The 12,180-nt window shown below is 40.0% G+C and overlaps 1 protein-coding gene across 2 annotated transcripts in view; it reads left to right on the top strand.

Annotated features, from left to right (window-relative positions):
• DSC2 (desmocollin 2) overlaps positions 1 to 11,787 on the top strand; it is a 35,374-nt gene extending 23,587 nt beyond the window's left edge. The window contains exons 12-17 of one of the 2 annotated variants that reach the window (XM_027068692.2): positions 4,363 to 4,590; positions 7,442 to 7,678; positions 8,047 to 8,171; positions 10,460 to 10,717; positions 11,377 to 11,422; positions 11,509 to 11,645. In XM_027068692.2, coding sequence (XP_026924493.1) covers positions 4,363 to 4,590; positions 7,442 to 7,678; positions 8,047 to 8,171; positions 10,460 to 10,717; positions 11,377 to 11,412 — 884 coding nt within the window. In that variant the 3' untranslated portion in view covers positions 11,413 to 11,422; positions 11,509 to 11,645. Of the gene's footprint in view, positions 1 to 4,362; positions 4,591 to 7,441; positions 7,679 to 8,046; positions 8,172 to 10,459; positions 10,718 to 11,376; positions 11,423 to 11,508 lie in introns of both variants that reach the window. The other variant, XM_027068691.2, reaches the window with a different exon arrangement.
• Positions 11,788 to 12,180: the final 393 nt, after the last annotated feature.

Below are 12,180 nucleotides of genomic sequence, written 5' to 3'. Positions count from 1 at the left end.
AACCGTGGCTTATTAAAAGTAAACAATAATTGAACATTGAGAAAGTTACTTTGGTAACATTACCTTCAATTTATCTAGTCATCTCTTTTTAAAATATTCACTGTGGAAGGAAAATTCATTGTTGCCCCATAGTGCATTCCTGGAAAACGGTTCTGTCTTTTTACAAGAAACTATCAGTATACTTGGGGGTTAGAATTCTGATTAAGGACATTATATAAAAGTAATCATAGATACGATTAATAGTATATTATAAAATTAGGAAGACAAATTCTGTGAATCCATAAAACCATATGAAATGTAAAATGTTCTGTGAGTCCTACCAAACTGAGGGAAGTATGAGCACAGTGGTTATATATGAGACCCATTTAGTACATGTTATACGTTTGACCTTTGTGCATCCATAAACCAAATATGCCAGCTCCAGTAAACACAAGTTATTACACTTTGGCTTACAAAGTTGGAACTTAGAAGTGACTTTGAAAGATGTTTTAGGTATTTCAGTCCTCTCTAAATTAATGAGAGATGGTTCATATCCATTGGCTGAATTGGAAAGGTTGTAATTATTATTAATTTAACTTTGATTAATTGAAGATTGCCCTTTAAGGCCTCAGCTTCCTTTGTACGTTGTAAAGACCTGCTTTTTGGTCAAAGGCAAGTGAAAAAGAAGAATGATATGAAAATCAAATCTGTTCTTTTTACATTCTTTTTTTAATGTTTATTTTTGAGAGAGAGAGAGAGACAGAGCCCAACCAGGGGAGGGGTAGAGAGAGAGGGAGACACAGAATCCGAAGCAGGCTCCAGGTTCTGAGCTGTCAGCACAGAGGCTGATGTGGGGCTCAAACCCACGAACCGTGAAATCATGACCTAAGCTGAAGTCAGATGCTTAACTGACTGAGCCAGTTAGGCACCCCTATTCTTTTTATATTTTAAATAGCACTTGGCAAATGGTTTGTTGATAGATAAGATAAAACTACTATCTGGGATTAGACATTTGGGATATAATTTTATTCTACATTCTCCTTTGTTGCAGAAGAGATTAAATAATTGAGAGATCAAATATGTGTATGGAGTTTAGATGAGTTAATCATCACTGCAGAATAGAATAAATGTGTAGTGGGGCCTTTCCCATTCATTTCTGTTGAAGAGGGTAGGGGATAAATAATTTTATGTCTATTTATTCCTTGAACGGAGATTCTACAAAAGGATGTTTTTTGTGTGTTTTTGTTTGTACCTTTTTCTAAAATCTATACTAGCTAATTTCATTTGCCCCCCCCCCCCACCCCAGCTGCTTCCTAATGAGTCTCTTTCGTGAGTGAGCACTGACCTCTGGGTTCATTTCTCACTTCCCACCCTCCTGCTTCTCTACAGCACTTACTTCCTCTTTCTGAAACTCTCTTGCAACGCTTCTGTGTATAAATTGTTCCACACACTCCTCTATTATCCACATGTTTTCTGGTACCACCTTCCGCTCTCCTGAACATAGCTATTTCTTCAGTTGGCGTTCAATTTCTCTTCTTCTCAGTATCTTCTCAAATTCAGCTCTCCTGGCAGTGTCACTCAAGTATCTCCTCCGTATAGCTCAGTTTTAGGTTTCTGTGTTTGTTGTATTATTCGCGCTTTGGGGAGGAGCGTGCTTTCAAAAAATGTTTGAAACATTTACCAGGAGGGCGCCATGCACAAAAATCACAAAACCATGGCTTTGCATGACTTCATATTTGGAATTAGTACTTATATAGAATTGCTTTGACATTAGGTGACCATTGCATGCATACGCTCCAATGAATAAGGGGATTATTTATTTAATCAACAGATGAATAACAGCTGTGAGACACTGAATTAGATGTCTAAGATCTTTGGTTTACATATTGTACACCAATATGAATGACAGTGTGCAAAAAAACGGAGTGTATTGAACAACTCCAAATGTTTAATGGAAGGAAATTCAGGCATTCAGCACAGTAGTAGAAGAGCAAACACGGAAGAGTTTCAACTTTCAAAGACAATGCAATTAGATTCAGTCAGTAAGCCGTGTGCTTTCAACTCAGTGTGTGGACTCAAATGGAAAAGAAGTGTTCAAGACCACCAGCAGTCCCAATTTCCGGAGAGAGCCAGAAAATAGCACATAGCGTGAGAACAAGAGATTGTGAGAAGTGAAATTATTCTGCCCTGAGAAAAGTATGCCAGATAGATGAAATACGCATCTCCCTGCTTCCTTTGTCTCCCTCTTCTTCTCCCTCTTTGTTTAGTTGTCCAAAATGAGAGATAGTTGCATTGTTTCTTGGCAGCTTGTTTCTTCTCTCTTGTCATCTCATTTCTTCTCTCCTGGTTCCCCGTTTCTTCTTGCTGGTGCATGTCCTTTACTAGTCCGTCCAATGGTGTGGTATAGGTGTTAAATCCTGCCTGACTTGCTCTGAAAAATATCATTCTCATGCTTGACTTGATAATTTGACTTGGTTTAACGTTTTGAATTAACTCCTTCTTTTCTCAACACTGTGCAGGTCATACTCCATTATCTTGTGGCATCTCTTGTTGCTGATGTTTATCCTACTGTCAATCTCACTATTGTCCCTTTGTGGATAGTATGTCTAGATAACTTTTATAGTTCCTTAGGTTGCATTCTATAGTTTCAATACAACATTTACGGTGTGAATGTATTTTTATTTATCTAGCACGGAAGATCATGTTTTTCTTTAATTATGGGATATTCTAGGAATTATGTATTTAAATACTGCTTCCCCAACGTTCTAGTTGTTCTCTTCTTCTAGAGTCCCTATGAGAGGAATGTTGCTGTTTTATTTCTACTGGAACTTAAGCTATAATTTCATTGTTGTTTAAGTAGTTGCCCTTTTTATGTCTTTGAAGATACTAAACATACATGTTTCAAAGATGTCTTGCGTAGGGTGAATCAATCTTCTGATGGATGATTTTGGTTTTCCTTTTAGCATTAATCTTGTTCATTCTGGAATTTTAACTTGCAAGCTTCTATCACGTGGGAGGTGTTCGGTTGTCTCTTTGTTGTTGGTTTCTCCCTCTTTCCTACTTCACCCCATAGGAGTCTTAGAGTTGCCCCCACCTTGTCCTTTGCTGTGCCCCACGTTTCAGAACCAGTTCTGGCCCTTGAAGACACTGCAAGTATCATAGGTCCTGTTGCCTGGGTTGAGGTTGTGACTGTAGGGCTGTGCCCCATCTTCCAGCTCTCCTAGGTTGGCAGTTTTATCTAAGACACGGCCCCAGGCAGCAGGCAGCACAGGTTTGTTCCCCTCTTCTCCCTGCTTGATATCCAAGCCCTTCCTATTAAATGGAAGAAAGAATAAGTGGTTTAGAGACAGAAGTCCTGGATTTGTGTTCAGTTTCGGGCTTCACAACTGTGTTACTGGTTTGTGGCCTGGACACATGCTCACTTCCTCTTTGAATCCCCTAGGTTGTTTGCCAGCACAGTGCCCTGTACAAAGTGGTTATTCAGTAAGTTTTTATTAAATATATATAGACAGATGAGGGGCGCCTGGGTGGCTCAGTCAGTTATGCGTCCAACTCTTGGTTTCTTGTCAGGTCATGATCTCATAGTTCGTGGGTTCATGCCCCAAGTTAGACTCTTGCTGACACCGAGGGGCCTGCTTGGGATTCTCTCTCCTTCTCTCTCTGCCCCTTCCCCCCTGCTCGTTCTCTTGTTCTCTCTCAAAACAAATAAATAAACATAAAAAATAAAATAAATATATAGATAGATGCATTCCTTAGGCTACAGCCACTCTGATTAGTTAGGTTTGCAAGTGATTTTCTGCTTCTGGAGTCTTTCGTCTTTCAAATGGTCCTATGTACTATGTTGTTCTAATCTTCCATATCCACAATCTTACCTTTCAGTTCCCCTGCTCCAAAACCTTACTCACTTCCTAGATGTATATTAAACTCCAGGCTCCTTAGAATGGCTTTCAAGGACCCTTGGCTCTTCTCTGAGGTTTTGAACTCCAACCAATTTGCCTTCCCCTTCATTATGTCTAGAACATGGATGTGCATGTTATGCTTTCCCACCTTCCTGAATGTCCTTGTGCTTTTAAGTATACCAGAAATGCCCTTGTTCATCCTCTTTTCTCCTTTTTAAAAATCAGTCAAAACTAACCTCTATAACAGTTTCCATCTCAGTTGCATGGATAGTGAATAGATGACAAATCTAAATAGTTATTATCTCTCCAACCCATCCGAAAGTGACAATTTTTTTTTAACATTCCTTAAAGGCACAGCTTTGCACTTGTCATTGATATGTCACAAGTGCCAAATTCACATTTAAAACTTTTTTTTTCCAATGTAGAATTTCCTAGTTAAAACTCAGAACATTAAAATGTTCTATTTTTATATCCAATTTTCTAGATGGGAGAACGTGTACTGGGACACTGGGAATTATACTTGAAGATGTGAACGATAATGGCCCAGTTATCCCAAAACAGACGGTGGTAATCTGCAAAACCGTCATGTCATCTGCGGACATCTCTGCAGTGGATCCTGACGATCCTATAAATGGCCCACCCTTTGACTTCAGTTTGGAGAGTGTTCCTGATGCAGGCATAGAAAGAATGTGGAGACTGACAAAAATTAATGGTACGTATTACTAAACATGACTTTGTCCTTTTAAGCATCCGGATGTCAAAAATATTTTTTTCTTGATGCAACATGAGAATAATCACCATGTGGGAACCACCAATAAAAGAAGGAAAGTTCCTCCATTCCGGTGTGGTGGGAAGTAGGACTCAAACTCAGGAACAATGAGACCATGACCTGAACCAAAATCAAGAGCCGGTTGCTTAACTGACTGAGCCACCCAGGTGCCCCTCTTGCACCGTTTCTAATCTCTCCTGTGTCAAGATTCTGTTAGGGGCTGTGTGAGTCCCCATTCCCCTCCCCTGTACATATCCCACCTTAGCCTGGGTCTAATGCCATCACTTCCTGACTTGCTGACCTCTCCTCCACATAGATTCTTCACTCACTAATGGTTTCCTAGGTCGTAAGGGATCACCATATGTTGCAGGTCTGTTCCCTAGGAAGTAAACTCTGAGACAAGAGTTTCTCAGGCAGAGTATTAATAAGGAATTTGCTTGGCATCAGTAGATGTGAAAGGAAGGAAAGCAGAATTGGGCAGAGAAAAGCCAAGCTGCAGCCAAGTCAAAGAACAGCTGTAGTTAACCCCACAGGGAGTCTGAGTTAATGGCCCTTCAGGGGGCCCCAAGTTGAGCCTCTCTACTCTTTCATGGCTCAGTCAGTGGAGTGGGTGCCTTGAGGGGCGTGACTTTTGGCAAAATGGCACAGACATTGAAGAAGCTTATGGCCTCCCCAAACAGCTGGGACAATGTGAGGACAGTATGTCCCTGAGTGCAGGGAATCTGGGTATGCGTCACAGTGTCCACTCTGCTGTCCCTTGTCTCTGCACTGCATTGACCTCTGACCTTTTCTCGTCTTTTGTTTTCTAGTTGGGATTCTCCCCCAACTTAGTTCCTAGTCTGTACTTCTGACTTTCCCCATGAGAGGATCTATGGTGATAAGAATGGCAAAATGGAGGGGCCTCTCCATGCCAGCTGCCTTACTCATTCCATCGGCTCTTCACTCTGCGGTGCTCTCGGCATCTCCTGACTGTTCTGCCCATGGGCCCTGATGGCCTGGTCGCCCCCCACTTCAGCGTTCACCGTTCAAGATCTGCCATAAACAGAGGGTTTGCCCTTATGGTGTCCTTGAATGGTTTTCAACCCCATGCTTCCAATGAATATTCCTCTATTTCTTTTATGACAAATTAAAAAACAAAAGTTGTGAGCCAAGGGAAGGGAAATAGAAAGAGGGAAGTAAAACAAGGACACATAGAAGCTATGGCGACAAGTTAAGACCCTGTGTCCCGAATCCTGCTCTGTGGACCAGGAGCATTTTCAGTCTTTCTAAAAACAGTGTTCTGGTGTGTGTGTATGTGTGTAAGGTTATCAACTGTTCTTTCTTGGGAACAACTAACCTTATTTTTAGATTTTGTTCTTTCTACTGATTTGGTGTCAATAATATCATTTCTTTTTAGATAATATGGAGCGAGATGGTAATTTTTTTTTTAATATTCCTACTTCATTTAGTAAAACAGTGGCAGGATTATGTTGGTCAAAGCTTTGTTACTTTAAAGTTTTACTCATCTGTGAAGTAACCCAAAGTCTGGGAAACACCAAATCAAGAAGAACATATCCTAAATAGGCTTTGAAGTCAGATAGGCTGTGTTAAATGCTGGCTCCACTGTTTATTAGTGACATAAATATGACCATGCCATTTATTCTCTTTGGGCCTTAATTTACTCATATGTAAAGTGGGATTATTTGAGGGAGTCAACAGGATAATGAATGCATCAGACCATGGCACATTATGCACCATCACTTTTGGTTTTGTTAATCTTAGTATTATTTCCTACACATAAACTTACCAAGTTAACCATGCTTTCTTTTATTTGGTTTTCTTTTTTAAAATGTTTATTTATTTTTGAGAGAGAGAGAGCTAGTGGGAGAGGGGCAGACAGAGAGGGAGACAGAGAATCAAACGCGGGCTCCACGCTGACAGCAGAGAGTCCGTTGCGAGGCTTAAACTCACAAGCTATGAGATCGTGACCTGAGCTGAAGTTGGATGCTCAACCGACTGAGCCACCCAGGCGCACACCATCCTTTCCTTTATAATAGACTTATTCACTGATTTCTTTACCCAAACATCCAAATTACAGCTTCAAACACCTTAAAAATCAATGGAATTGTCACACTGTGGGGGGGATTATTCTTGGACATGCGCATGTGGTGTTTACGTTCAGGATAATATTATATCTTTGGATATGTGCTTAAGACTCAACTGGATTTTGACGTGGATATTTTCCACCCTTGACCTAAAAGCAAATACATGGTCCTATAGGACCATGAGATGCTGTAGCAGCAGACCGCTCATGCCTGCTGGTATATTCAAGGTCAGCCACGTTCTAAGTTGTCAGAATCAGTCTCTGACAGTAAGTCACAACTGTGTAATACTGTTTGGCACAATATATGCAAACAAAGTAAGGAGAAATGTCCAGAATTTCAGACTATTACTCTGTGATGAATCGTGTATAAATGAAAATTGCACTGTATGTTTCTCTTAAAAATTTTTAAAGTGGTGATAAAGGCCAATGTCTTAACAAGCCTATTACTTGTGATTGGAAAAGGTTTGTTTATGGATGGAAAAATATATTATTCCAAAAGCCAAAAGACATTTCTATAAGACACAGCAGGGATAAAGTTTTCTTTGCGGTATGTTTACCATCGAGGTAGATGAGAACTCCTCAGTCCGTTCCCATTCACATGCCAGCTGTGCCCTCCTATCAGGAAGATCCATTTGTGGAGAAATTTGGTGAACATCCTAACATGGGAGGCATTTGTGACATTCTATATCACTCGGTTTTATTTTCTTTCAGATACAGCAGCTCGTCTTTTCTATAAGAACGACCTTCCATTTGGACCATATCAAGTACCTGTCAGAGTTAGAGACAGACATGGCCTGTCAGTCGTCACTCCATTAAAAGTTATACTGTGTGACTGTGTTACTGAAAATGATTGCGCACTTCGCACAGACCCAAGGACTGGCAACGGAGAAGTGAGGCTTGGAAAATGGGCCATCCTTGCAATACTGCTGGGCATAGCATTGCTCTTTTGTAAGTCCCTGCATGAACTCAAATAAGAGCCTCTGAAATAACTTTCAAGACTCATTCTTCGAATCAACACTGCTCTCTGTAGCTGGCCATTTGAAGATAGTTCTATTTCAATTTAGCACAACATATTTAATTTATATATTGAAACTAGTGTTCTCTCAGCACAGACCTAAAATTCAGCGCAAAAATACAGCCCTTATAGCACGTCTTCGCGGCATCTCTGGTTAGGGCGGACTTGCCAATTGGCCTACGATTTCACCATAGGCCATCGTGTGTATGTTTTCTGGAAAGCTGTCTTCATATTAGTCATCCTAAATTCGTAACTTCACATTGTTTTATGATAAACGGAAGCAATTTCTCTCATCCTCCAGGTATCCTATTTACCTTAGTCTGTGGGGCTACCGGGACAGCTAAACAGCCCAAAGCGTTTCCCGATGATTTAGCCCAGCAGAACCTCATCGTGTCAAACACTGAAGCTCCTGGAGATGACAAAATGGTAAGTAGTTTGTCTTTCTAAAATAAACACAAAGGATAAACTGGCCTAACCAACTAGAATTCTCTTTCCGGGACAAGTTCTTTTGCAATCGGGTACCTTACAATATATAAAATCCCATTGTTCCTGTGGAAGTAGATAAAATTAGGTTGGTTCTCATGATGATATGTGATATTTCACTGTGGTCATAGGGTGTTACTTCACACTAAAAATCCTTCAGCCTGTCATTATTATTCCTACTTGAAGTGTTTCATGATTTCAACTTTAGGTCTTTTTTATATATTGAAACTGCTGTTTGTGCTGTAAAAATATTTCATTTAATTATTCACAGATCATCAGCATAATTATTTTAAGTTTGTTTTTTTTTTTTTCCTAGCAGCAGCAATAAAATGACTACAAGCTTTGATCTGTGTGGGAAGAACTTTAATGGAGTCTTTCCGGGGCTAATGTGGGTTAGAAAGAAGCCTGAGGTCAAATTTATGATCCAGCAGTGCTAGCCAGTGACTACAGAGATCCAGCTTTGGTTCTGGCCTAGTATGTGGATGAGGAACATGTAAATTTTCTACAAAAAGCATAATGATGATAAGAACAGGACAGATTTAGAAAACTTTAAAAAGTGTAAAACGTGTAAAAAAAATAAAATAAAACAAAACTTAGCGTTTCCTACAAAAACAAACCATGGAAAATTAGTGGCCAGAGAAGCATCTCTGCTGGTTTATTTTTATTTATTGAGATTGCAAGGATTTTATTTTTAATTAATTAATTAATTAATTATTTGTAGGGGCACCTGGGTGGCTCAGTCGGTTAAGCGGCCGACTTCGGCTCAGGTCGTGATCTCGCGGTCCATGAGTTCGAGCCCCGCGTCGGGCTTTGTGCTGACAGCTCAGAGCCTGGAGGCTGTTTCAGATTCTGTGTCTCCCTCTCTCTGACCCTCCCCTGTTCATGCTCTGTCTTTCCCTGTCTCAAAAATAAATAAAACGTTAAAAAATTTTTTTTTTAATTAATTATTTTTAAGGAGAGAGAGTACACACAAGCAGGAAGGGTGGGAGAGGCAGAGGGAAAGAATCTTGAGCAGGCTGCACACCCAGCATGGAGCCTGACTTGATCTCATAACCCTGAGATTATGACCTGAGCCAAAATCAAGAGTCAGAAGCTCAACCGACCGACCCACAAAAGGCACCCCAAGATTGTAAGGATTTATTATTCCAGCCAAGATGTTTATGGCAACTTTATTTCTATATTTTTGTTCTAGTTGAGGGGAACTAGATTAGACATTGAATAAAAATACCAATCGGGGAGCCTGGGTGGCTCAGTGGGTTAAGCATCCAATTTTGGCTCAGGTCATCATCTCATGGTTCATGGCTTCAAGCCCCACATCAGGCTCTCTGCTATCAGTGTGAAGCCTGCTTCAGATCCTCTGTCCCCCTCGCTCTGGGCCTCTGCCCTGTTCTCTTTCTCTCTAAAAAATAGATTAAAAAAAAATTTTTAAATTAAAAAAAAAATACTGATCATGTGTTGTAGACTCTGCGTCTGGAGTTCTCAGGCAGAGAGTGGACGCCGGATTAAAATGCAAGAGAGGCTAATGTTCGGGAGGAAACAAGAGCCCCGAGTAAGGGTCCTTGCTCCATTTTTATTAGGATCAGAAGGCATACAAGTGTGATGGACGTGTGCAAAGAGACTATGAAACCGTGAACGTTAACTCATGTGTGTGAAGGAAAGGGGGTTTTGGTGTTAGGGGTCTGGCTCCAGGCAGGTGGTTATTTCTGGCATGCCCGAGGCCCTGAGTCTGTTTATCTTAGCCTGCCTAGGGACTAAAACAGTGAGATCCTGCTACCTCAGGGTCAACAAGGCATCTTTCTTTTGCTAATTAGTTTATTCCCCACAATCATTATTTCTGTTTCTGCTCTAGGCAGGTGAAGGGAATGAATTTAAACCCAGCAGGGTAAATACATCTGAGACATTGGTAACAGAATCCTGATTTTGAGGCTTGAGGTGTTGGAATGATTTAATAAGTGACGTTGTACAATACTCTAAGAAGTTTTCAAAGGAGGAATATACATTAAGCTTTCTGATTTGTCTCAAGGATAGACCACTTGACAGTTGGCGATTTCCAGGACACTGCATGAAGCCCTGGGGTTACGATAGTCAGGTGGTCAGGATAGCCAAGACAGATTTAGTTCCTGCCCTCAGAGAGCTTACCTTATAACACAAGAATTTATAACATTATTTACGTTTTGTTGTGGTGGTGGTTGTTCTCTGTACTTCCCCAATGCCAACGGTTTCCGTTTCAGTGTTCCACGAATGGCTTCACAACCCATACCGTGGGCAGTTCGGCTCAGGGAATTTGTGGCACCTTGGGATCAGGAGTGAAAAATGGAGGCCAGGAGACCATTGAAATGGTGAAAGGCGGACACCAGACCCTGGAATCGTGCCGGGGGACGGGGCATCATCACACCTTGGATTCCTGCAGGGGAGGACACGTGGAGACGGACAACTGCAGATACACCTACTCCGAGTGGCATAATTTCACCCAGCCCCGCCTTGGTGAAGTGAGTTTCCCTCGGTGTCCTAAGAATTGATTTTGATATCTTTTCAGCGTTCTGAATTGTTACAATTTAGTGGCCTCACCTTTATTTTCAGTTAATTATTAATCTACTTAATTGGAAAGTTGTTTTTCCTCAATTTTGATTTAATAATGCTCAGATATTAAGTGGATATTTACTTTTCCTCTCATTTTGTTTGGTTTTTAGTTCTTACTGAAATAATGTTAGATGATATTTACTTCTTACTTACTGGACAGGAAATGTCTTATTTATTTGGTAGAAGAACAATTGAAAAGAATCTTTATCCCAGGTTATGTGATTTTATTTTTAAAAGACAAAAGTTATCTGTGTGATGACATTCAAATTATTTTTTTTCCCATGACTTTGTGTTAATATTTCCCATGTGATAAATCATATCTTAGAAACCAAAAGTGTGCTACGAGGCAATTATAGCCTTATGGTCAGTAAGCCTATCTGGAAAGATCTGAGCCCACCACCATTTGGGTTCAGTTTAATGGGATTTTGCATTTCACTCTAGACGTGATTATGTAACGTGAACCCTAGGATACTTGCTGCCACATATGTGATTTTTAGAAACATGCTATAGAGTGAATTTATAGAGTGATTTATGATACAGACCAATCATGTGCATTTTTTATATGTAGGAATCCATTAGAGGACACACTCTGGTTAAAAATTAAACAATGAAAGGTAAATCAAAGCAATTATTTTTATGTTAGTAAGTTTTGGTGTTTAAAATAATAATAATAAAATATATTGTGTTTCTCCCCTGGCAGAAGGTGCAACTGTGTGATCAGGATGACAATCATAAGCATGCTCAAGACTACGTCCTTACGTATAACTATGAAGGAAAAGGATCAGTGGCTGGTTCTATAGGTTGTTGCAGTGAACGACAAGAAGAAGATGGGCTTGAATTTTTGGATCATTTGGAACCCAAATTTAGGACACTAGCAGAAGCGTGCATAAGGAGATGAGTGGATTCTAATAAGTCTACAAAAGCCAGTGGCTTTATCTGTTCCCCAGCCCCCCACCCGCCCCCACTTTTTTAAATACAAGCCAGGATTTTTTAAAAATAGAAGATGCTATGTTTTGGGTTTTCCCCTTCTTTATTTTGATGAGATCTCTTTAGCCAAATGCATATTTACAGAAAAATGCTGTAAATAAGTATACAAATTACCCAATTTTTACATAGTTATAAATTAGTTGTCTTCCATCCAAGGAGATCTACAGGTAGAAAAATTAAGGAAGTCCACATTATTGTTTACATTTGGGTATAATTTCAATAACCAACTTATAGTGCAATAAAATGTAATTAATTCAAGTATATATCATAAGCTACTTGAAATATAACCTAATAGAAAATTTCAGAGAACTTGCTTTAGCATTATATTCATTTACCTAATTAATGAATTGTGTGGTGCTTAAAAACTGTTGCTGTCCTGAACATT

The sequence above is a fragment of the Acinonyx jubatus genome, chromosome D3 (genome assembly GCF_027475565.1).
Source record: "Acinonyx jubatus isolate Ajub_Pintada_27869175 chromosome D3, VMU_Ajub_asm_v1.0, whole genome shotgun sequence".
Taxonomy (NCBI): Eukaryota; Metazoa; Chordata; class Mammalia; order Carnivora; family Felidae; genus Acinonyx; species Acinonyx jubatus.
This window is presented reverse-complemented; position numbering and strand designations above follow the sequence as displayed.